The sequence below is a fragment of the Glossina fuscipes genome, unplaced genomic scaffold (assembly GCF_014805625.2).
Source record: "Glossina fuscipes isolate IAEA_lab_2018 unplaced genomic scaffold, Yale_Gfus_2 2, whole genome shotgun sequence".
Classification (NCBI taxonomy): domain Eukaryota; kingdom Metazoa; phylum Arthropoda; class Insecta; order Diptera; family Glossinidae; genus Glossina; species Glossina fuscipes.
Window position 1 is genome coordinate 5,071,267 of NW_023998416.1, and position 26,121 is coordinate 5,097,387.

At 32.9% G+C, this 26,121-nt stretch overlaps 1 protein-coding gene across 1 annotated transcript; it reads right to left on the minus strand.

Annotated features, from left to right (window-relative positions):
* Nucleotides 1-2,184: 2,184 nt before the first annotated feature.
* On the minus strand, nt 2,185-24,040 carry LOC119633946 (ABC transporter G family member 9). The gene is made up of 8 exons (XM_038027794.1): nt 23,179-24,040; nt 5,742-5,870; nt 4,193-4,604; nt 3,781-4,036; nt 3,077-3,685; nt 2,853-3,009; nt 2,520-2,786; nt 2,185-2,434 (listed from the first exon to the last, which is right to left on the minus strand). Exons 1-8 carry the CDS (start codon nt 24,006-24,008, stop codon nt 2,242-2,244), a joined length of 2,853 nt encoding a protein of 950 aa, XP_037883722.1. The 5' UTR covers nt 24,009-24,040; the 3' UTR covers nt 2,185-2,241.
* Nucleotides 24,041-26,121: the final 2,081 nt, after the last annotated feature.

Below are 26,121 nucleotides of genomic sequence, written 5' to 3' on the forward strand. Positions count from 1 at the left end.
CAATAAGGGATGGAATTGTAAGGTCCAGAGAAGTGGTTTTTGCACTCAATAAAGTTGCAGCCTTAATTCGTTTATAGATCAGTTACCCCTATTGGTTAGCAATCATTACTTTGTCGATACTGTTTAGGTAGTTAAGTAGTTACGTAGTATGATATAAAGGTAGTATTAAGACGACAGCTCGTCCGCAGTATTAAATACCTTCAAAGAACTGAAAACCTCTATTCTGGCTGCAAATAGTTATTGCAGGTCCAAAATCAGCCAATTGAAACGACTGATGATGAGGTTCTAGATTTTCTTGAACAGTGCCACACATAAAGTTTCTTTTACATTTTAAAACACGCAACAAATTGTATCTTCATTTAACATTTATTATTTGACATCGGGTGACTACAAAACTGCCTGTTTAACCTTCATAAATAACGGAAATGAAATAGTTTGGACGCGCTGATGTTTGTTTTATCATCAAAGAGCCGAACAAAGTGAACAATGTTTACACAGTAGTTCTACTTCTCGTCCCTGAGTAGGAAACATGATTTTGTTAGTCTAACTGGCTACTGGGGATGACAAATAGATTGTGTATAATAAGAATATAATTAAAAGAAGCTTAAAACTGCGCCAACAATAAAATATTTGATTGAATCGAATGGAGAATGGAGTCTGGTATAGCTGCAGAAAGCTAATTTTTTTAAAAGCGTCTTTTACATGGTCAAGTACAACCAGGGAAACGTAGAGCGACATGTTCAATCGAATCATGAAACACAAATGTTATCCTGATCTTGAGTCTTTAGATTTTGATGGTTGACTCACATCAAAATAATTTTGAATGACACGAAGTCCGATTCTATAGAAATTTAAAATTTGTAAAATATTTATGGAAAATGATAAAGACTATATAGGCAACTGTTAAGTAAACGCATACGCATCAAATCGAAAAGTGGACAAAGTCGATTCGCGAGTTGCTGTCTGGCGGACAAAAGAGGAGTTGATGATGTTTAATCGACTTTCGACGGAATGTATTGCGCTGAGTGGAATGATTTATTGAACAATTTCATGAGTTGCGCTGTATTGCGCTGAATGGAATGATTTATTGAACAATTTCCTGAGTTGGCTTTCTTCCAAAATTTTCACTCTAAGCTCTTCTGGCTTAAGTAGTTTATTCCGCATTTCAGTTGGTCCTCTAAATATTCTAATGATTCCGGCAGACTATGCAATAATAATAAGATGGTGAGGAAAACATCACCCATAGTGACTTTGTTTGCAATCAACTTGATTCCTGCGTCAAAGTCATCGCTCAGAAAATCATGGATGTTTTCATTTTCTTTCAAGCGTGCTGAAGTGATCATTTTTAGAAGAGCAAGAGTTCTGGTTGGACTGGAACGTGTGTCGCAATTTATTCCACATTGCTTCTGCCGCTTCACATTCAGAAAGTAATCGATGATGTCACCAGATCAATAAAGCCTTTTCCAATCATATTGATAATTACATTTTTCGATTTGAACAATTCCAATTCGCGAAGAAAAAAGTCAACAGCGCAAAGGTAAAAAGATACCAACAGCATGTCGTGTAGGAAATAATGTATGAACAATGCCTAGAGAGTCAACATGGACAAGTAAACGATATCAAAGTTTTTTGACAATTTAATGTTGAATCCATCTGAGGCGATTGTAAAGTTTTCATCACGTTGTAATCCAAAATTCGATTGCAGTATTCCCATCCGTACAATCTATTAAAAAATATTATTTCAAACGTTTGCTTGGCAAGAACTTTATTTATTCAAAAAGAATCTATCGGTAAATTCTATTAATTAATAATAAAATATGAAATCAAATATAATAGAATATATATTACATATATAGAACATATATACATATATAAATATGTATATGTTGAAAATCCTCTGCGTAAAAAAATATTCCAAATTAGTCTCATAAATGCATTCGTGCACTTTATACAACTTTATAAGAAAATGTTGTATCAAAGGCCTGAAAATGTAAATACGTCCACTTAAGCGTTAATAAAAGAAAAAAAATTTTTTTTTTAAAATATGTTCGTTACATAATTTTTGAAGAATTGTTCACTTAATTCATTTATATTTTGATGATAATGATGGTGATGATTTTTATTTAATGAAATGCTCATATATCTACAAAATAAAAAAATAAAAAAAAATTTAATTTCTAATATATTTGTGTTTTTGTATGACTTGCAATCTATAATATACAGAAGTCATCAATTTTTGAATCATGTCTTAGGACAACGTATATAACGTAATACTGCATAACCGAGACCACGAAAAACCAGAAAAAACATCATCAATACGAGAGTATTTACCCAAAGCGGTGATGTCGAATTTTGCGCCTTTAAAATCTCCTTATACGATATAAATGCGGTAGCATTGTTTTTACAAACCTCATAACTGCTTGGATAACTGCATCTGAAAAGGGCAAATGATAAATATAGCAAGAAAATGTAATAAATAGGATCTAATAATCATTCTTTTAAGGAATTTTATTATTTACTCAATCGGTCGACCTTCACGAAATTCTAATATTTGCATATTTTGATAGGCATAGTGTATCATCGATGTGTACCGAATCCAGTTAAGATATTCAGGTATACGCGTAGTTAAATAACCGCCAAATAACTGCGTAGCCAGTGTGTATAGTGCACTCAATGTTATGCTGACATTCATATCCATACAACATGCTCCTATAAAAAATCCTACACTCTGAGCCACTATGGTGTTGAGTAATAAAAAAATCAACATCAAAGAGAATAGCTTCAAACTAAAGTAAACGCATCAGAAAAAATGATGACAATGATAAGATACCAAGAATTTGTACGTTTTTTACCTGGAACATCCCAACATTGGATACGATATTGTGAGATAAACAGTCGGTAATGTTACAACTAAAGGCAATTCACCAAACATTTTCGCCAAATAATAAGCGGATAACCTGTAGGATCCTGAACGTCTTTCTTTATTGATAACTTCACGCTCTGATGGAACTGAAATCATTTTAACACGTTTTTGATTACATTGCGTTAGTTCGTAATCAAATGGATTTGAACTTACATGAATTTAATGCTCCGAAAAGGGCAAACAGCATCCAGTAGGTTTGCGAAAAGAACATCCAGCCTTGTAAATCGTGTAGGTATTCTTCGGTGCGTGGAATGTTAAACCAAATAGCACCAGCCATTAACGCTAAACCAACTGTTTGAAACCAATTTAGCTTGGAAAGCATTCGCGATTTGGCCTCTTTGAAATTGCGATTGGATAGCACACAAAATTGTGCACAAAATCTTGTAGGATAATCTAGCCAATCGCAACTATGACTGTCGCTCGATAGAGAACTAAAATTTGATTGAGAATCACCGCCACACCACAATTGCTCGGTTGCTTCTTCGCATGGACTCTGATTCATTAACACATGATGATCGACATGCTGCTGTTGATCTTTATAATAATTATTAATAATATCATTAATTAGGGCATCATGTTGTCTGCCGCTCTTTTCAATTGCCATTCCTGCCGAATCATTCTGTATCATTTTATTATTATTAAAAGCATTTTTCTTATGATTTGAGCATGCGATACAATTGCGATTTAAAAAATTCCCATGAGATTCTCGTGCTGCTATAAATAATTTCTCTCGCACATCTGGATGAGATTTTAACTGTTCCACTGCATGCAAAAAGTAAATCATCGAATAAATATAAAAAGATGATATGAATACGTTTTATTATATATATGGCGCTATTCATAGATTCATTACTCACATACAAATTCGGCGGGATTGTAATGTGGTTCAATAACCACACCAATATCTTCAAAATATCTATAAATGCTATTCACCTCACCGAAATACGCCATGTCGCCATTGTAAAGCAACAATAACTTATCGAACATGTGAAACATCTGAGACGAAGGTTGATGAACGGTTATCACAACAGTTTTAAGCTCTTGTAACGCGTAACGTTTGAGGACTTTCATTAACGATATTGCAGAATGACTGTCTAGTCCAGATGTGGGCTCCTAATTTCATTTAAATATTTAATTGAATAATTTGCAAGAAGAAAAAAGAAAAAAACACTGAAATCTGCATTATCTCTAAGAAGTCTTATGTATATATTTTTCCTTTTGCAAAAATTCAATTTTGCAAATACGTCGTGCGCAAACACTTGTACTCACATCTAAGAGCATTAGTAGAGGATTTGTAAGCAATTCGCAAGCAATATTGGCCCGTTTCTTCTCACCGCCGGATAAGCCTCGATTCATGTAATCACCGAATTTCGTATGCTGACAAAATGTCAAATCCAATGCTTCTAAAATGCCATCAACTAAAGTGATTTTCTGAGATTTGGGCATTTTCTCAGGGAGACGCAATAATGCCGTATACCAAACAGTTTCTCGGAGTGTAAGGCCAGAAAAAAAAATTTCCTCCTGGAGAACATAACATATCTTTCTCCTCCACTTTTTTGATAACGGCTCACGGTTTAAAAATATAGCACCGCTATCTATGTGACGTTGTCCGCTCAAACAATCTAGTAAGGTAGTCTTACCGCTGCCTGAAGGACCCATAATGGCCAAAACTTCACCAGGGCTAAAAGAGTAACACAAACAGAAATATATAATTTTAAAAGGAGTTATGGTCAGATTAGGCTGAACTTTTTAATACCCAGAGCAGGGGCTTATTTCATTTTATTGTCTTATAAGAGTTTAAAGATAACTTTGTAAAGTAAAACAGGTTCTCCGTTTTAAATATGCGTGAAATTATGGTGATCGCGGATGTGACTTTGATTCGATTTAGGGGGCTCCTGAAATTCGCACGGATGTTTCACTACGAAAAATTTTAAAGCGGCATTTAAAGATTAAAATCAATATCTTTACGGTTTTTCCGTCATAATGTAGGGCGATTCAATGTTCGACTGACTTTTCTGCTTTTGGCACATAATTTAATAATGGCCGTAATAAAAAAGGGAGATCACGTCTTTTCTTGTCACACATCGCTCACAAAACGGCCTCAGTCCGACTCTTTTCTTTCTGGATAGCATCAATCTTTTCATGATATTCTGGCAGTTAATTTACAAGTTACAGTTGTTTTAGTCAGGCTAGTTTTGGAAGCAATGGAAAATTATGAATTTTTTTTGCTGATTGAAAGTTCCGAAAAGTGAAGTTCGTGACATGGCTAATACTTTAAAAATATCAAAGGGCGACTTATGCACCATTTTGCATGAACATGTATATACATATATATAGGCGAAAGAAAATGGATTTTTTCATGGGACATGTGGCAATGGAAGAAACATGAAATCATCACTACAAGCGAGTGGACAACAACCGCCGAAAAGCCATTCAAGCCGACTGGCGTACGTAATTTGGGACGACCATGATATAATATTAATCGACAGATTTAAAAACGGGGCAAAGGATCAATGGTAAATATTACGTAGCATTATAAGTGTGTTTAAACGATGAAATTGCAAAAAACAGCAAATCAGACCGAAGACTTATTGAGTGATCTATTAGATAAAGTTTCGAGTTTAATTAGCGGATCGACAGACAAATATAGCGCAGTCAATTCCTCTACGAACGTTGACCAATTACGCATACGTTTTGTGGGAACTCATAGGGATTGGATAAATTTAATATGCGCACTGCAAAAGGTATAAAAAATTTAGCATCGACAAACTTACTTACACCAATAGTATACTCTGATACACATATTTAAGTTCCTTACCTGACCGTGCCGCTAACATCGTTTAGTATTTTGCGTTCCTGATGCAATATAGTGACATCCTGAAATGATAACTGCAAAGTGCGCGGCGAATCTGTTATAAACGGTATAGTTACCGTTATACTTTCACCTCTGAAATCAAATGATATTCGACACATTATCAAAGCAAGTAAATAAAAAAATTAATATTAAAAAGATTTTAATTAATAATTATACAAGACAAGATAAATAACTAATCTATTTAGTTAACGTTAACTAAGGAGCCAACTCACAGTAATCGACAGTGCGAAACAAATTTTAAAATCTTATAGAAGTAATTAAGATTCGTTAAAAGTAGTCTAATAATATTTCTAAATTAATAATGAAAAATGAGAAAATTTAATAATACTCTACATATCTACAGACTAGACAGGATATGAGACCACCATCGAACATCGAACCAGTTTACCGACTAATTGAATTTAACTTCGGCAGATGGTTTTGTTTTTATTAATCACTCGACAATCGGGTATAGAATGCGTAAATATTAACTTATCCGAATAATGTCGCGATGCTGCTTAGAGAAATTTATTTTGAGGCTGGAGTCAAAAATTGAAGACAGTCGGATGTATAAATGTATAAGGATCCAACGACATAACCGATATGATTGACACAGAAGCCACTTCCAGTTTCAATTTTGAAGAAACACTAGTTTTAGCTTTCACCTGCAATAACCGCGCTGTATAAATTGTTTCTAAGGGCATGGCAAGATCGTGTTTAAAATCTTCTTTATCTCCAATTGTTAAGTAATCCTCGCCGTGCACACGGCGTATTTGTACCAAGAAGGCGTTCGTCTTTTTGCGAAACGAGCCAATGATTCTCATAAGCTTCAGGCAATTTTCTTATCGCATACTTCTTTTAAAAGATTCTTATAAAATGTAAGTCGTTCGTTCTTCTCAAAACTGGTCTGCTTACGGTGAAAGCATGTAAAGTAAAATAAATTTTTCTATTTGTAAATTAAACGTAAGGAATAAGTATACAAACTGTCCATTATATTCGCAACGTTGTTTATGCGAGGAAGGCACTGTAGCAACTTAAACAAAGATGCGTTTTTTAGCTCCTTTTAGCTTACGAAGGTTATTAAGGCTATATCTGAGTATAAAACAAGACATTTTTAAAGAATATTTAGAAATGGCAAGGCCGTAGCCTTTACCACTTGGAATCTATAATCTAAGGGCCTCTTGCTTGGATGCACTTTGGAGCAAATTTCAGTGCAAAGTGTATTAATTTTTGTGTGAGCACAGAAGAGAGAATTCGAGTAGAAAAGTTCAATGTTTTATTGATCTATTGTAAATCCCCTACTTAATGCTCTAGAGAATGTTATTTTAAAGAAACTGCAAAAAATTCGAACGAAAAGGACAGAAATTGCAAGAAATGTTGCTTGGATTTTTCCCAAAGATCGTATCTCGAGAATGATTATGATTTTTTTAAAAATAAACTTTTTATTGTGTTTTACTACTAGTCTGAAAATCTCTGATGATCAAATATTCCCCTTTAGTGGACAACTTTATGTTGAAAAGTGCTGCATCTGCGGCATCAACGGCAGAACGGCACGTTTTGCTTGATAGCAACAGCAAAAAATTTATAATTCAGTAGCCGTTCTCATAGCCAACATCAACGTCGGAAAGTTCACGCCAAGCTTTTAATTTCCTGACAGCAGCGTCAAAAGACGAAGCATTTACTCTCAATCCCAGAAATCGTGTCAATGAAGCTGCAGGGTCGTACCCCCCTTTGGAATCGCTGTTAAATGAATACAAGAACTTTTATAAAAATATCTCTTAGTTGTAGTAAGAAATTGTCCGGTAAGACTTTCAATCTCAACTTTTCAGCAGAGACCTTTTTGAGCCTTGGCAGTTTTCCTTGAGCGCTTAGGGATAACCCCAAAATTTCAATGAAAAAAATTATTTCAGATAAAATTTTTTCCACATATTTTAAAAGCTTTAAAGAATTAATTATTAACCAAATGAAAAGAAAAATTTCTGAAAAAAATAATGAAAAATGAGAAGTAAGACAATTTTATTCGATGATGCTTAAGTCTTTTATGCCCAACAATGTTAAAAATAAAATCAAAAATTAAACTTTCATAATCAATAACTCTTTAATTCTCTATGACAACGCTAGAATAAATGTGGAAATGCTTATATTATTTGTTTTAATTTGTTACTAGCACACGAAAAGGGAAGGTGTTCTGGTTGGGCCATTTTCAACTTCTTCTGCAAATTTATGTGTCTTCTAATGTCTTCATTTTTGCGAACAAGAGAATTTTTACCCTAGATACTATGCATGTGGACGGAGGGACGGATGGATGGAAAAACAAATGCACCTGTTTAGGCGTCTTCCAAATGTGGCATTTGTCAAGAATGCATATAGTTTGTTTTGGCGCTTACGGCGGTGTGGACGTAGCGGAATTTTCTGACAAATTTTTACGGTTGCAACCTGTGGCGGTTTATAAATAATTAACAAAAACCGCAATATTTTCAGCTTTTAAAGCCGACTATGTTGTAAATTTATGTTATACTGTAGTCATGCCCTTTTACTAACTCGGTTCACTTTCTAAAATACCAGCTTCCATGCGAAAACTTTCAATGTTCATGTCAAGTTTGAACTTGATCTATCTTAATTTTTGTGACTCGGAGGTCATTTATCACACACAGATACACAGACGAATGGATATACTTGAGCAGCGGGGTGGATAAAAACCGCGACTATTAACCCAGAGTCCACCGATTTAAAATTTAAGCGCGATAGAGTTTACTTTGCCCATAGCTATGGTTGCCGGTTGGGCGGCATAAACATAATACTTAACGATTGGCCACCTGACCGCTAACCTGAGACCGCCACATCCCTTTCTATCTTTTTCTCTTTCCTCACTTCTCTCGGACCTTAAAAAAAAAATACTCTCAAAAGTTCAAGAAGATATGTGCTTTATAGGATCATTAGAGACTTCCTTCTGCCTACTGTAAACGTTTTATGTACACACGTTTGCTTCCAAACCTTGCGGGTATAAAAAATTTAATACAAAGTTTATACATTAGTTATAGATTAGCTATTAGCCGCTATTAGATCAAATTTAATCTAATCGAATTTGCAGAGAACTTTCGATGATTTTTGAACTTGAATTGATGATGAATGACCTTAAATATGAAAGGTTGATGACATTCTAGACTCAAGTTCTTGCCCCAATTTTTCAACGTAACGTTTTCGGCTTTTAATCATAGCTCTATAAAGGCAGGGAGGGGGGAAGGCAGGACTTTTAAACGCAGCTAGATAAAGTCAGGAAGAAAGGGTAGATAGACGAATGGATGGAATAGTTATATGTTAGAATAAGAATATTTTCATATGCGTAGCCAAAGACAATATCCCCAAGGTAATAAGGAAGGAGAGATAATGATAAAGTGTTTTTATATAATTCAAACACATTCTCTTCCAACAAAAAAAAAAAAATTATACCAAAAAAATGTAAATATTCGCAGAGCTACAAAGAAAATATTAGGAAGCGTGAAGATAGAGAAGTCGCTCCCTATAACTTTTCATTAACGGTAAGAACGCAACACTTCGTAACTCTCATTTACTACATTTTTTAATAAATATTTCAATGAAAATCGAAGATGGAGGCAAGTTCATAATTGCAGACCTAATATGACATATGCCACAAAGCATGCTATTCATCCATGTATTGAAGTTTAATGAAAGCGAGGAAACATAATTTCCACGCGTAATTATCATCACATTTCTAAGAAAAGTAGTCAAGTGAGAAAGTGTTTTCTTCACTAGTTGAGAAATTTATACGGGAACTATCACAGTGATTTCGTCTTTTTTTTTTTTCTTTTTTTTTTTTGCAATGAATTTGTAATTTTGTCTTCATCATCGGTTTGTTTTTTTTTTTCCTTTCGAGTCACTTGAATTAATTTAACACATAGACATACAGAGACAGTGGCATTATAACGGTTAAAAAACCAGTCTTAGTATCTATGAACATACATATATCATCGAGATATCTAAAACACAATCGTACGCACCCATAGATCTAAAAGCTATACAGGCTTTGCGATATTACTTGCAACAATTTTTTCGTGCAGCACTTCCTTCAACAATACGAATAACACAAAAAAGCCTACATACACATCTTCCCATTTTTATATAGATTGTTGTTGTATGTACATATATGCACTGTAAACATGCACGCGTCTACATAGTACACACAATTATCGCAAAACGCATTTCGAATCATTTATTGTAGAGAGCATTCATATATGTGTACAGCTTTAGTAAGTACTTCGACCAAGTGCCACTTGACTCGTGTTTAATATTTTACGGCAACACATTAATCTGGATTGTCGTCTTTATCAAAGGGCATTTCGTGAGTATTCAAGTAAAGTTGAAATATTTAGAGATACTGAACGCATTAAAACTCTACATTAATTAATACATAATAGACTATAGAAGAGAGAAGTTTCGGTAAATATTCTCTATATAGTGAACGCATATCAATACGGAGAGGGAAGATTATTGTATTTTCTTTCCTGACAAACCAATACATATATATATTGGGTTGGCAAGAAATAAATTTCGCAATTTTAAATTTATTTTTGAAAATAAATAACATCTTATAAGAACTCGATAAGAAATAATATTCAATTTTTGGTGCTTCTACGTGGCACTGAAAGATGGAGGGTGCTTAAGCTAAAACGTGGTTGTCGGGTAAAGCAAATAGTCGGCTTTGTTGCGTTACAACACTATGTCGAATATAATTTTTAATCTATTTTTCTCGTAGAATATCAAAAATTATACATATTATCGGAGTACAAGGGATTATATTGAAAAGATTCAAGAAATAGATCTATGCGATCACCGTAAATGCGTAGGTCCGATCAATATTTTATAGTAATAGTAAACCAATATGATCGCGTAAAGTGGTGATGGTCATAAAGAATGGAGGAAAAAGAAAGAAAGAAAGAAAGTAATAAGGAGGTGGTGGCTGCAGCCGAAAAGTTTATGCCCAATCGATAAGTCTTACGCCTTGACCGACTGAGCGCTCACTATAGCTACCAAGACCAAAGTCAACTCTGCCGTAGTGACTTTTGAATCCGCAAATCTTGCCTACTTGGCTACATAAGCGGATGATGATTATATTTCAAATTTTAATCTGTCAAGCATTTATGTAGGTTTAATATAAAATAAGACTTTATATGGAGCGTTGTCCTAAATCCACCTAAACTATTTTAAATAGTAGGCGAAATCATGTCACTGAATAAAATTTAACCAAAATATCTCAAGAATTACAAGTGGATAGATGTCGGACAGGCAGGCAGACATTCGTAAATCGATTCAGAAAACAATTCGGATCGCAATTGGCAATCTTAAATGCGGGTCCATCTTAAATTCTTTTGGAACTTGAGCTACTGGAGCTGCAGATGGCGCAGAGTATAAAAATAAAGAGAATTTTCGTATTAAGAGTACGCAAGTTTCGATTATCAATTTAAATTTTGTTTCCTCTTTTTTATGTTAGTGCAACTGTGACTAATATCTAAAAGAAGTTCAAAGTCCGCTTATTTTTAAAATAAAAATGTCCATTACTTTCTGAACGCACTGTTGTCCGGGTTGAATAGGCTAAATTCGTTTCAACCCTGTTCGTCTTTCCGTCCACTCGTCTGTCTATCTGTCCACGAGCTGTTATTGAATAGCTCGCATTCACAAAAATTTAAATAGATCGTCTGGCATACTTGGCGGAGTATTTTTGAATAGAGGCTTGATGCTCCAGCAACTATAACATAACAGACGTTGATCTATTTTAATCTTCTTCTTCTCTTGGAGCAAATATTTGACAGGATCCATTCATGAACACAGACGACATGCAAGCTTTCACTTGTCACCTTTGAGAAAAGTTAAATTAAAACTTGAACGGACTATATTCGAAGTTTCTTTAACCAACTAATTGCTACGTCTGTGACTAACAACTACTTTACTGTATCATTTTAATTAAGTGCTTTAAAGTGGTGGATATCGAACACTATGCCCAAGGTCAACATAACTTTCTTCTTCGTACTTCTCATTACTAATTTTTATTATATTAACCTGTTCGTACATGTCTACCATGAATATTGTGTATATGACATGGACAAAACAATTTAAAAAAAATTAAAAAATCTTTTTTGCCAACCCAATATAATTTAATGTTTGATATTATTTTGCAACAGAATGTAATGACGATAATCAAAAATACGATTTATATGTCTGCGACGCCTATCGGTTTCCGAAATTACTCTTTTTCCCAATCAGCGAAAAAATATCTAATGCAATCTCTCGCACTTAGTTAAAAAGAAATGTTTTCCCGTTGTGCAGAAAGTTTAATAAGATTTTGAATATACTTCAGGTGTATAGATGCATGCGTCTTGTTGACCATAATGGGAAGCTAAGAAACATTTCATTATTATATATACTCTGCAAATATCATATATTAATGAATTTAATAAATGCTCATCGCTATTTGCTTTCCATTTCGATTAAATGAAATTCATTACATTTCTTTGTAAATCTTTTCATTATCAATTGAATCGAGTAGATTTTCTTTTGCGATCATTAAGTGAAATCTGTGAATAGCGTTTCAAAACAAAAACAAAAGATTTCTCTTTATTGTTTTGTTTAACTAAATTTCTAACTACTGTGCTTACAATCAATCTTTCCAACTTCAACATACTTAGCATTCAAGTGAATCACAAAATGAAAATGTTTCGTGTTTCGCACAGGTCACGGAAGTCAATCCAACTAACTATTTCACAAATCCATTACATTACATAAGCATATATATATACATACATACATACATACATACATACATACATTTATGTATATAAATATATGTATACTTATATATATATATATATAATTATATGTATATATACATATTTATGCATATATATATATATATATATGTATACATTCGCATGCATGCATTCTGCCAAGTGTACATGAATAGAGTATTGAGTTTGAGTACAATGAGTGCTTTTCCATTTCCTCAGATCATGGAACGGTGTCAATGGAAATTCATTGTTGATCTGGGAAATGCAAAAATATGTGAAGGAAAGAAGAAAAATCTTTTATGGAAATATGATTATTCAATACAGCATGATGGTGAAATTTGAGAAAGCATAAACTGTGTTGCGATTAAAAAACGCACTAAACATTTTTATACCCACCACTGTAGAAGACAAGTTATACTAATTTTGTTGTTCCATTTGCAACAAGGTATCAAAAGGTCGATCAAGTTTTTTTCATTTAAATTTTCGATCAATATTATAATTCGAACTTATGTCTATCCGTTCATACGCACATTGAAATTGACAAAATTACAAACATGTAAAATACTTAAGACTGGCGCGGATATTTTGAAATGAATCCAATAAATTATATCTAGAACAAGGGGTCTTCAGGAATCGACAAACCTAGAAAATTAAATTAACATAAAGCAAAAAGAAAAACAAAAAGTTTAAATCTTAAATTTGGCTCCAATGTGTATTAGTGCCGAGATAAAAGTTATCCTAATGGGCCAATAACTAGGGAGCAATTACTTAAGGTAGCGAGTTTTGGAAAATTTACTGCAAGATGAAGAACACACTTTGCATAGAAATAGAAATGTAAGCTCATATAAGCGTTACCTATATATGCACCAATATGCAGATTCGTTCCGTATCTGTCACATTAGGTTTGCCTACAGCAAAATCTACGCACATACATATACAATCACATATATATTATATGTGATTTCTCTAAAGAAATTATGCTCTGATTTGCATCATTATTAAAACAACATGTTGACCCACATTCGTTTAATGTTGCCTAGAATTTCGAGAAGAAATGCACGTATACTTGCATATGACAACAAATGTTATTATTGTTATTGACTGGAACGTACTAATTTTAATATTTCCATATGTAATAGCAAAGAAAAATACCCGTAAGACTCGCTTACATTGATTTAAATAGAAAACTTTCTCGATCCCTCTGCCCGCTGGCTCAATAATTCTTGAAATTATTATTCCGAATGGAAATTAAAAATTGGACCGTATTATATATTGATTGATGAATATTATAGATTTGTATCGGAACGCGAAAAAATGCTTTCGTAAAGATTTCGCGCAAAAATGATGGATTATCACCAAAACATCGAAGATAGGATATGCCTGCACTAGTCTATGCCTATACATATATATTCTTGATCAGTGTTAAAGCGAAGCAGTACTGAAGCGATTTCGAAAGCTGAGTAAGCTGTTGATCTGTTTATAATTCGCAAAAAAAAATATAATTGATAATTCATAATAATTTGGAAGTACAAAGCTCTGCACATACATCCACCAAGTTAATCCAAGTATGAACCCTATTGTGAATGGATTAAATCGGACGATTTTTAAGAAAATTTCTCTGTTGATGGTTCATTTAAAAGAAAATTATTGTATGAATCGTTGAAAATCGTTGAAAAACTAGATAGATGGAAGCATTTCTTGAAATCTCTCCCCTATAAACGTTCTAGCAGGAAACATACCTATGTATGGGAAGAAAGTACAGTTCTTCACGTTTTATGATAAAATTTGATAAAATTTGGACCAGTTTTGTTTATCTCTGGAATCCCACTTCTACTCTTTTGCTTTTCTATAGAAATAAAATTAATTTTGCAAAATTTGTACTACAACAGCTTTGGGTCTCTTCTGGTATATGAGCTACCGTGAAAGGTGTGCTCTTACACGAGAGCAATGTGTAAGTGTTGGTACTTTATCACGAAAATAAATGAAGACATGCATTGGACGAAGTGATGCACGGCCTTTGTACGTTGGCCTCGTCTGACTATGACGTTCTTATTTGTTTTCTTGCTCCTTTATTCTTATTTTTATACCCTACATCGAGTATGATATGTATATATGAATTTTTGTGCTCATGTATGCGACATTTTCAAAGACTTGAGATAGAGTCGGCTTTTGTTATACTAATCGCAAAAGATTAACTATTTAACTGAGTCGATCTTAGCTAATCTGTACGACTGATAATTGTCTTTGTATTTTTGTGTTTTGTGTTCATTGTGTTCGCTATTTTTGAAATATTTTGACATATTTCTGGCTTAAGGACCAGTCCTATTAAAAGTATACTGAATGCGACCATTTTTATGGTCAATTCTCATGTAACGCATTGCGAAAAACTGAACATTTTTAAAAACAAATGTGGAAAGTTTGAAAGAGCTGAGAGCCGCCTTTTGAAGTCGTCGACCCCTCCTCCCACCGGTAAATATTTTTATAAAGCTTTTGCATTTCATGAAAAAAACTGCTCCTCACATCTGCTGCTCTAACATCTCACTGACGAACTAAACTAGATTTGGATCGTAAAAGTCCATTTCTGGATTCTCTTGCCATCGCAAAGCTCTTATGAAAAGCAAGCCTTTATAATTTTAAAAATTATTAACTAAAATCGGTGATGAATAATAAATTGAAGCATAACAACTGTGTGCCGAGGCTTAACCCTATTTTTTTAAGCGTTTATTTTATTCACTTTTTCAGTTTACCATGCTTTAGTTTCTGAAATTTATATCTTGACGTTAAATGACCGAAAACAATTTCTTTTTAGCAGCAATTTGGCTTTGAGCAAAAGTAAAAGTAATACGGAATCATGTCGAGCAAAGAGAGTATAAGTTGGTAGTTTTTACTTGAAAAATCTTTGAACACGGTTACGTTTCTTTCAAATGAAGTGAGCTATGCAAGAGTATTTCGTGCTCAAACCATCAAATAGCATGAGTAAAAAACGTTTTCATGAGACTTCTTAATAATAATCAAACAGCTAATCTCTTGGCTTAAGGTTTGACGGCCACTTTCTCAAAAGCACAAAAGTTAACTCACTCGATATAATGCTCTTTGAAGTGAGTCACGCGAGTCTCCTGTTGACAAATGAGCACCCATGAATACTTTGCAGCGCATTTCTGACCGATCATTATTATCGAAGACCTTTCTCAACACTTTCATCGAACAACCAAAGTTCATTGAAAAGGTCACAAATGTAGGTAAATTTTTTGCATACTCTCTTAAGAGTTCCACGGGACGTTTTCGACACCAAATAAATTAATGAATCGGTTTCAGTTTCTTTTTCTATTTGACTTGCAGTTATTAAATCTGGCCAAAGATAGAAATCTAGAATAATGCCTCAAAGGTAAAGTTTATTGACCTTCCTGGCTTAGCAACCATCCTGGATTAGAATTTGTGCATATGGCTATGGAATATAATTGAAATGTGAAAATATTAAAATAAAGTTCCCGTTTGGGGATCGCTGATGTAAAGTTCAAGAACACTTGTTAGTCCGCACTAATATGCCTACACGACAATAAGTTTATGAACTTGAAAAGGTCAGCTTCAAAGAGATGTGAATGCACTTTACTTGTGCATTAAGCTAACGATAATATATTTTAGAATATCTCCACTTCTAACAGTAATAATACAATGATTGTAATAGCAGCAATTCAACAACAAACTACTTAATCTAATAATGATAAACAGTGATTGCAATGTGAATAAAATGTTGTTGAAAAAGAAAAAAAAAAAAAAAAAAAATTTTAATAACAATAATAATAATAATAGGAGTAATAAACAAAATTGTAATATTTACTAAGTTGACGTTGTTATCTACGGTAGAAATGTATGCATATTTGTTTGATTATGTATTTACACAATGTTTTATATGAAGTTAATCGCGAACTTATTTAAAATTAGCTGAAATTAATCATTGCTTGGAAGACATTGTAACTAAGTTGGATAAGTATGAACATATGTAACTTTTATATTTTTAACGAATACATTGTTCGCCAACAACAACAACAACAACAATAATAATAACGGCAACAGCAACAACAACATACATTCTTTCTACACCAGTCATACAAGGAAATGTAATCTTGCGGGTATGTTTGTATTTGCATCAAAAATAAAAACAAAATTATAAAAATAGCAAAGCGCCATTAAGAAACACAAAAAAAAAGGAGTAAAGTCTTATTTGTTTTTTGTAGGAAACTTAAGCTTGATTTATTTCATAGAAAAGCATAAAATGTTAAGTATTTTCTATACACTCATCTGGACAATGGATTACATTAACTTTATTATTGTGAATTAAAGATCATCTAGACGTGATTTTAAGTAGATCTACATAAATCTGTTTGGTTTCATGCGTTTACGTATCCAGCTACCCTTTCAGCCTTTCTTTGACGGAATCAAAAAATCAGAGGATGAACAGATGTCCATAGACCATGTACAGGAACTTGAACTTGGTCTATTGAAAAAAGGGAAAATTTTAAAAGCAAAACGAAACTTTTGATCTATAATCTCCTATGCACCATGAATCAGATCCATCAAAACTCATGTAATGATTTCGTTAGACGCACGTTCACGATCGTAATGAAAAAACTAAAGCGTTGTTTACGATCTTTGTCTTTCTTGCAGATATTCTGCTCTACCACAACATTTTTTTATAAAACTGGTTTCAATAACTATCCTGACACGCCCACATTTATCACGAAAAAAACAAAAAAAAAAACAACAACGCAATTTTCGTATATTTACTTAGATAGTGAACATCTGAGATGCCGTTCGCTCACCTCTTCGCAATCTTTGCCAATCTTGTAAATATTCTGAGTTATTTATTTATATTCCGTGTAAAAATTGTGTCTATCGCTTCACTGATAGGCTCATGATTATCGCGAAAAGAAAAAAAAAACGCAATTTTCCAATATTTACTCAAATACTGTCTATCTATTGATGTGTGGCCGTAGCTATAGTGAGAGCTAGATGGTTAAAGGCATAAAGGCATTGGAGGCGATGGAGCATACACCTGCCTCAGGCACTCTAACTAACTCTTTCTCATCTCTTTCAAACTACCATCGTATCACACGTCTAGATGATATCTAGTAATGATTCGTTATATGAAGAAACATAAAAAAATGTTCTTATGAAAATATCCTAAGTTAAGTGAACCTTGTACGGAAAAATAGCGTGCTTATGTACTCACACAATAATCGCAAATAGACAAAACGTGATTTTCAAATGCTTATTCAGTTACTGGGTATTTGAGAGTCGTCATCAACTTATTTTCATTTCGATTGCTATTATGGGAAAAGCAAACATGTAGATAACTTGGTTGTGTATATTGTATGCCTTTTCTTTTTTTTTTTTTTTTGTTTTTGTTATTTTACTTCATGCCAGAGTCCAGTGGCCTATGACTATGTCGTTACTTTTATATCATAATACGATTAAAATTCGGCTGTTAAGAAATCGAAAGCTTATAGGATTTATGTCAAGAAACTTTACTGGTTGTAGGCAATTTTATGTTTTAAAAATTAACCGTTCATTTGAACGGAGAATTTTCTATTACTTTATGTTAACAAAATTTGAAAAATTTTCGTAGGAATTTTATTTATTTTTTTTTTTTTTGTAACACAATCTCGATTACATTTCATGAGAAAAAAAGTTTTTTATTTTAAATAAAATATCGAGTGGAAAGTTTTAAAATGAAAAAACAGTTTGCGATGATATATGAGTTCATTAACCTAATAAGAAGAAGGAAAACAAATCATAGAATTCGCTTTATTTAATTTTAAAATAAATAAAAAACTAAACCCTTACAATTAAATTGATTTATATATTGAAACGTAAACACATAGGCCTGAAAAATTCCTCTATAGCATAATATTCAGCAAGCAAGAATAACATATATAATATATATATTGTATCTTTAAAACACTTTGAGGTTTTTCATATATTTTAGACATCTCTTGTGGCACAAGGGTGTATTAAGCTTGTGCGGATGTATGTAACGCCTCACAACGACTTGAGCTAGGTCTGTCCTTTATTACACCAATTGATTCAGAATCGATGTAAGCTTGTCGGTCCATCGGTCCGCTTAATTTTCTTTTATACCACCTCGAGCCCCACCTTGGCCCAAGGAAGAACTCTGTTAAAAATGGTTCAGATAGAATCAATTTTGCGATCGCTTTTCCTTATAACGCATTATTTATATATTAGTTATTATATAAATAAATGAATGGCGGTGTGGGGTATTTAATGGGGCGCCGTAGTCCCACTTTCACAATATGTAAAGCACAAAACTTGCACTAAACTTTTCCCAAAGATGATCCCATTCAATTACGTATATTATATATTAAAAAATAAATATATGATAATTATAATTATTAACTATTATAATTAATTATAATTATTAACTATTGTGCATAATTAGATTATCAGAACTGAAAAAATTTCGCATAAAGATTAGACCAGAAATTATACAAAATAGTTTGCAAAGAAATGACTGGAGACAAATGTGATGATTTCCTTTGCCTTGCAACGAGTGTCACGACTGAAATCTCGGGGAGTATTGCTTGTCACCACATGATGGAAAATGATGGGAAAGGTTTACTGGAAACTTGTTACTTTATAACGATAAAAAGGTGTATCCTGCTTGCGACAACCATGTCTAATAATTTTTTATATGAATGTGTTAGTAAACGCTTTGAAGCTACCTTCATCGTATCGGTATTTGGATGGTTTTATGGATGGGGCATGCAAACTGAACGATGTGTGTTTTCATTGGAAATATGTAGTGCTTTGCCCATCTTAATACCCCCTGTAAGGAACAAATTTGGTTAGGCTTAGAACTGTGACTGTCCGCTTTCTCATTCCCAAAAAATTTAATTTTTTTAGGATTCTCTTTCTCCGTTGTTATCCGTAACACACAATACATTTCTACATAATTTATTCATTCGTTTAACAAACTCTTTCTCTCTTCACTTTTATAGTATCCCTCACTGACGTACCGCATAACTTCACATGTGTGGTTTTAACAAATTTACTTGTGGATATGTGAGGATTCACTCAGCCGAATTTACTAATTTCCGGTCGGCTTTTAAATTCGCTTACCGCAAATGTCGACAGCTTCGAATGATTTATAAGAACACAGGGAATTATGTCTACTCGCTGTCGCAGGTAGCCGAAATCGGTAATTAATTTCAATACTTACTTTTCGAGGATTTTCAATCAGAACACAACTTAAGAATCTTAACAGAAGCTTATGAAGCCATTAAATGACTTCTGTTAAACAATGTCGCTGAAAGATGTAAACCAAAATGTTAGTTAAGATCATCGATCAAGGATTCATGTAATATTAATTTCATTTATTCGCACTGGTTTGTTCGGCCACAGTGACATTCCCAATATTGATCTTATGTTAGTCAAAAAAAAGGCAACATTTTCAAAGCGTCAAAAAAAATTGTTCTAAACAAAACTGAATAAACAGTGCACACCGTTGGAAAGATTAATCAGATCAAGGATTCACGCGTTACTAGTTTCATTTTTTCGCGGCATGTTCTGCGTATAATATTTTTTTCAAAAACTTCTAGAATAGTTTTGTGTTAACTATATTTTGATTCTCGTGTGTTTAATAGAAATCTGTTCAGAGATTTCTGTTAAGATATGTGGGTTGTGTCGTTGCTACTTACATGTAAATATAACTTTGCACTTTTCTAGAAAAATTTGTATTAGATGATTGAAAAATGGAGATTCAGATCACTATATACGATAATTGCAGTTTTCTACCTAATCTACTTGCTTTTATTACGCATCACACCTATCAAATTGATATCTGAAATTTGTTCATTAATACATATATATATATATATGAAAAGTTGCATTTCTCTCGCATCATTTTTGCGGTCGTCAGAGTTGCGCCAGCAATATCTGAATAAACATTTATTAAGAAATCTGTGCATATCAGCCCTTAGTGTAATCGTAGAACGAGTTCTCCATAAAGCTAATGGATTACCTGGCTGTTCTTTTTCAATCTAAATTTCATTTTTATTTAACTTCACTGTAAATTACGAAAACCTTCCTTAATAAATTTAAATGTAATCAGTTCTTCTTTTTTTATATCACCAACGGATGAGTGGTTCAAAGTTTACAACGCTCCATCTGTTTTAAGCCTTCTCCTGATTGCAAAAATGAAGCTATCGGCTTGGCGGTTGGCAAAAACATTGGAAGTTCTTGCACACAGGTAGGTGTTGAAAATGAGCCAAATAAATTGAAAGATACGTCTACGGCACTACATAAACTGAGAATACTTCCCTTTCTCAAATGGAATAAAAATTAAATTTCGTTCATCACTCATAAACTATAGCAGATACACGTTAAAGGATTTTGAGTTTATATTTTGTGGGCTCCAAAGACCCATAAAGAAAACAAAATCTTGGCAACTTTCAAATTCAAAGTCTGTTCGTCTCTCCGTCCGTCCAGTATACTTGAAAATATCCCAAGCAGGTCAATGAACGCGCCCACAACGCCTAGACATCTATGCAACCAAAAACACTGAGAGCACTTTTGCTTTCGGTGTCTCTTGCTCATTGGTCATGAACTAAAACAGGTGCACGATATAAATTTTTACAAAAAATTTTCCGCAAGAATATCAAAAATCAATCACGCCCACCCAATATAACAGAGTATGCCAATTTATGTATATATATTTTTCCTTTTTTCAATCAAATTTAACAGGAGAGCGCGATGACGGGTATAAAAGATTCGGTCGCAACGTAACATTCGGTTTTCTTTCTTTATTACTACCGACACGTCTATCAAATTGAAGCTTAGTATAAATACTTAATATTAATGTGAAACATTCTATTTTCTTCATAATGGTTTTTTGTTGTTCGCATTCTCGCAGACACAATGAATGAAGTAGAAAGTTAAGTTTTTATGCAGATTTTTTTGAGTTACACTATTAATATGTCCCATATGCGTCACGCTAGCGTGTGTATAATTTATTATTATACGACATGCTATAAATTAAGTTCAATGCAAAGAAGAGACGAAATAATATTCGTCTTAGGGGGCTAATCTGAGGTATTTATTACTACAAGAAAATATGTGAAAAAAAATTGAAAGTTTTTGCTAAAAGCATGCGTATCTGTGGACCAAACGAGACCATTTCTGCATAGCAGTTTAGCAGCGACTAAGCAAGGATTTGTTTCGTGTTCGTGTGTTGTTAATTTTATTGAAATTCTCACGATTGTTTGAAATTTTGGATCCGCTGTTTTTTTTTTGAAAGTTTCTGGTTTAGGAGTATGTCGACTGGAACATCTGCTACGTTAAGTTATTCACTGAAGATATTTTGAAATTTCCGGATTATGAAAGGGGCCTAAAATTGTTCCCATATTGGGAGGTAAAAATTTCATTTTAAAATCTAGTAAAAACGGTCCCTCGCTATTGTAGACCTATTTATGAATGAAGAAAAGATCCTTTTAAGACTTTCCTTATAGAGTTCACCCAGTAAAACTCAGGGCAGATTTTTATCACGATATCGGTGATGGCCAATAAGAATAAATGACTCGAAAGGAATTCCGTTTTACAAAGAGTCTACCAATCGTCCAAGAACAACGAAATTAATGTGCATCGCACTCTTGCAGTCAGATATTAAAATTTTTACATCTAGCAAATATTAGAATAGGTATCCAAAAAGCGCCCTAAAGCAATTGCAGCTTTCTCACTTGCTTTTCTTTAAATACGAGTTTTTGTACTTGTATGTGCATACATACGTTGTTAGTATAAGCACTCAGAGCATAAAAAATTTTCTCGCTTAAGTCATTATTGCTTGTGTGCCATTTCATGTATATAGGTAAACGCATAACATACACAATACACACATAAAGAGAGCTCTGTGGATATGTACGAATCTTCTGTTCTGTTTTTATATTATTCTTTAATGTCTTTTGTTGTTGTTGTTGTTGTTGCTGTTTTTTGTGTGTTGAATTTGTTTCGAAGCGAACCGGTTAATAAACTCGTATGTAGGTCAAGATTTATATACATACATATATACTTATATACATACATATATACATACATACATATATACATACATATATACATACATGCATATAGATTTGTGCATAAATAAATATGTATATATAAATATGTATATATGTATTTATGTATTTCTATATGTATATATGTACGTATGTATGTATGTAAGTATATATGTATGTATATAACATTATATACATGGACAATAGCGCTACCAACCAAATGAAAAATAAATATTAATCGGTAATGGGAAGGAGACAAAATAAAAAGCGAAGCACATCTCTCCGTTCCGTGCATATATAAAAGGCGCACTTCTGGTTTGATACATATTAATAAAAAAATACAAAAAAAAACAAAAATAAAAAATGTTTTTGAAATTCACATATACAGAGCGAAATTTTTGGTCTATTCTCGCACAAGTTTTCTTTTCTTTTCTTTTTTTTTTTTTTTGGTTTTCCTAATTTGCTTTTTTAAACATTGGCTTATTTATGTTCTGTTTCTGTTTATCTACCTAGATAGCACATTCGTTTACTAACCTTGAATTACTGTCCATTTTAACTTTGCAAATATTGTTGGATGAGGAGTCGCAACAACCGACAGCAACAGCACCAGCATCTGTAATTGTTGACAATTCAAGCGAGTGATATTTCACTGAATGCGGTATCAAATCTTTTCTAATATTAGGCGATTTTAATTTCTTTTCCTTAGCATTGTTCTCTAGCGAAATCAAAGATGAATGCTTAGCAGTGTAGTGTGGCTTTGGAGATTTCTTATGTCCATTCAGATTTTCAGCATTAAGCATTAATGTCTTATTATTATCCTCTGCATTTCCCGCAGACTCCTCGCCAGCCGGAAACAAATCATTTGATGTTGGGACAAAATTCAAATTTGTCGACCCATTTTGCTTTTGGCCTTTTTTCTTAACAGCAGTTACTTTAGCATTAGAAGAGATTTCACGCTTAATTTGTATTTGTCCCTTAATTGACGGCAATGATTTTGTTGATTGTAAATCCTGTTTGTCAACATTTTCCATTCTTGTTGTTGCGGCGGAGGCAGCATTATTTAACGTTAAATTGTCACGATGAAGACAGCGATGATAACAATTGCAATTGTTAACATTTTTTAATTGAGACCCAACCCGTTTGCCGTTACCCGTTGCCGGCGATGATGCCGCGGCCGGAGTGCACGCTGTTGATGATGCTTGCGAGGCTGGCGATGAGGGAGATGATGGCGACGATGATGATGACGCCGATGATGATGATGATGATGATGATGATGATGATGACGTTGCTGAGTTCCCAACTTCTGGTATAAATGTACCAAAAATGTGCTCACCAAAAATAAATAAATCTTTTGAAATGATCATTATTATTAACTAGTGTTAATTTTTCGATAATCACATACACACATATATAAAACGTATATAAATGTTTTTTATTTTCCTTCTTTTCTTTTTTTTATTTTTCTTCTTTGCACACAAATCACTATAATTAGTGGATATCGCGAAATGCTTACTTCAAATAAACGTTAACGTGTCTCAAGCTAAGATTTAAAAAAAAAAAAAAAATCAATATCCTTTAAATCATTTTTATTTATTATTCATAATATTAGGAAACAAGATCATAATCATAATTGATACAATAATGTCGAATAATCAAGACAGACAGATCTTTTCCGGTCATTTACTTATTGTAAAAATTCTTTCTCTATATGGTTTGCGTTGTGTTTGTTTATTAAAAATTTTATTAGAAAAAGTTGAGTCTATCAATATTTTCTTTTTTTTCGATTATATTGTAAATATAACAACAATTATAATTGCAATATGTTAACAAAAATTTACGAAAAAAAAAAATAAATAAATAAATAAATAAATAAACACAAATAAACAATAATAACTACGTAATGGAATAGAAAACACACAAAAAAAAAAAAAACAAAAAATAGGAAACCCGAACAACGAATATTTTATAACAAAAACATTTGTATCCGATTCGATTGAATTATGTTGTGCTTTCGACCGATCTCGTTTTCAAACTGATCCAGCTGGAATAAGTGAAGAATTTTTAACACATCATTTCCTCGTTTCTTACCACAAACACACACATACCTAACCGGCAAAGAGTATTCGCTTGTTCGAGAAATCGAGAAGCGATCTCAAACAATTCGTTATCAAAACGTAGGAAATATATGTATGCATTTATGTATTTTCTTACTCTCTATCTCATTCTCTCTCACTCTCACTCTCTCTCTCTCTCTCTCTCTCTCTCTGTCCATTTCAACACATGCATAAACATATCTGATCATATATAGTTGTATATAATACAATATACTTGCGAGGAACCAAGCCAATGAAATTTAAGAGAAATCTGATTCATTACATACCTAGATATTTACATACAATTCATACAAACAAACAAGCCAACTTTGTACTTGGTTAAATCGGTTAATTCGATACCCTAACAGATCACTTTAGATTTTGATGACCACTGAAACTAATTGCAACTGGAGTTATTCTTCACCTGCCTTTTTTTTTTATGCGAATTTTATTTGGAAATTAGGAGAGCATGTGCCTGTATAGTGTGTATCGGGTCCACACTATATATTTACTTTATTTATTTATCACAATATCATACTGTGTCCAAAAAGTGAACCAAATTAATTTCTTCTTTTTTTTTTTAGATCTATTTATTATTCCAAATGTATTTTATCATAAATATTTGTTAACAGTATTAACAATTTGGCGCAATTTGGGAAGGTATTGATAGTGCACAACATCAACACGACAATGGAAGAAAACTGTTAATATGACCTTGATTTTTGAACGAATTTGGCGCGTTTTTCTCGGTCTTGATTCATCTTTGGCAAGATATTCACTCAATTGCTCGATACTTTCGCGGTTATGGTTGCCTTTCATAATCGCTTCCTCACATACATCATAAAAATCGAAAAAAAAAACTCGTTGTATTGTACAAAATCCAGCGCAGCTGAGACACTAATGGTGTTTACTATGTGAAGTTTAACGCGGATGTCTGTCATAGTCCCATCAATTTATTATTGATCTTCCTTTTTGATCACGGTATTAAAATATAATAATTAATTTTCTTAATGAAAGCTAGAAAATCATAAATTGCACATACATCGATTTGTAATAATTACAAAGATAGCCACAGATTTAGTATATCTCACAATGTTAAGAGTATAGGATATAAAAAGAGTATTAGCTAAGTAGATATATACCATAAACTTTCCCATTAATCCTAAAGATTTCTAAGTGTATGTATTATGCATGCATGACAAAGTGTGGTAGTGTTTATCGATTTCTTAAATTGCCCTCTTAAAATAAAAAGTTAAAAAATTTGATGACCGTCTTTATTACTTAAAGGAGAACGTAAGTAATTCCGAACAATTTGGGCTCTCTAGCCTCTATATGTCTTTGTAGGAGATCATCTACTCTTTTATATAAATAATATATATAGATC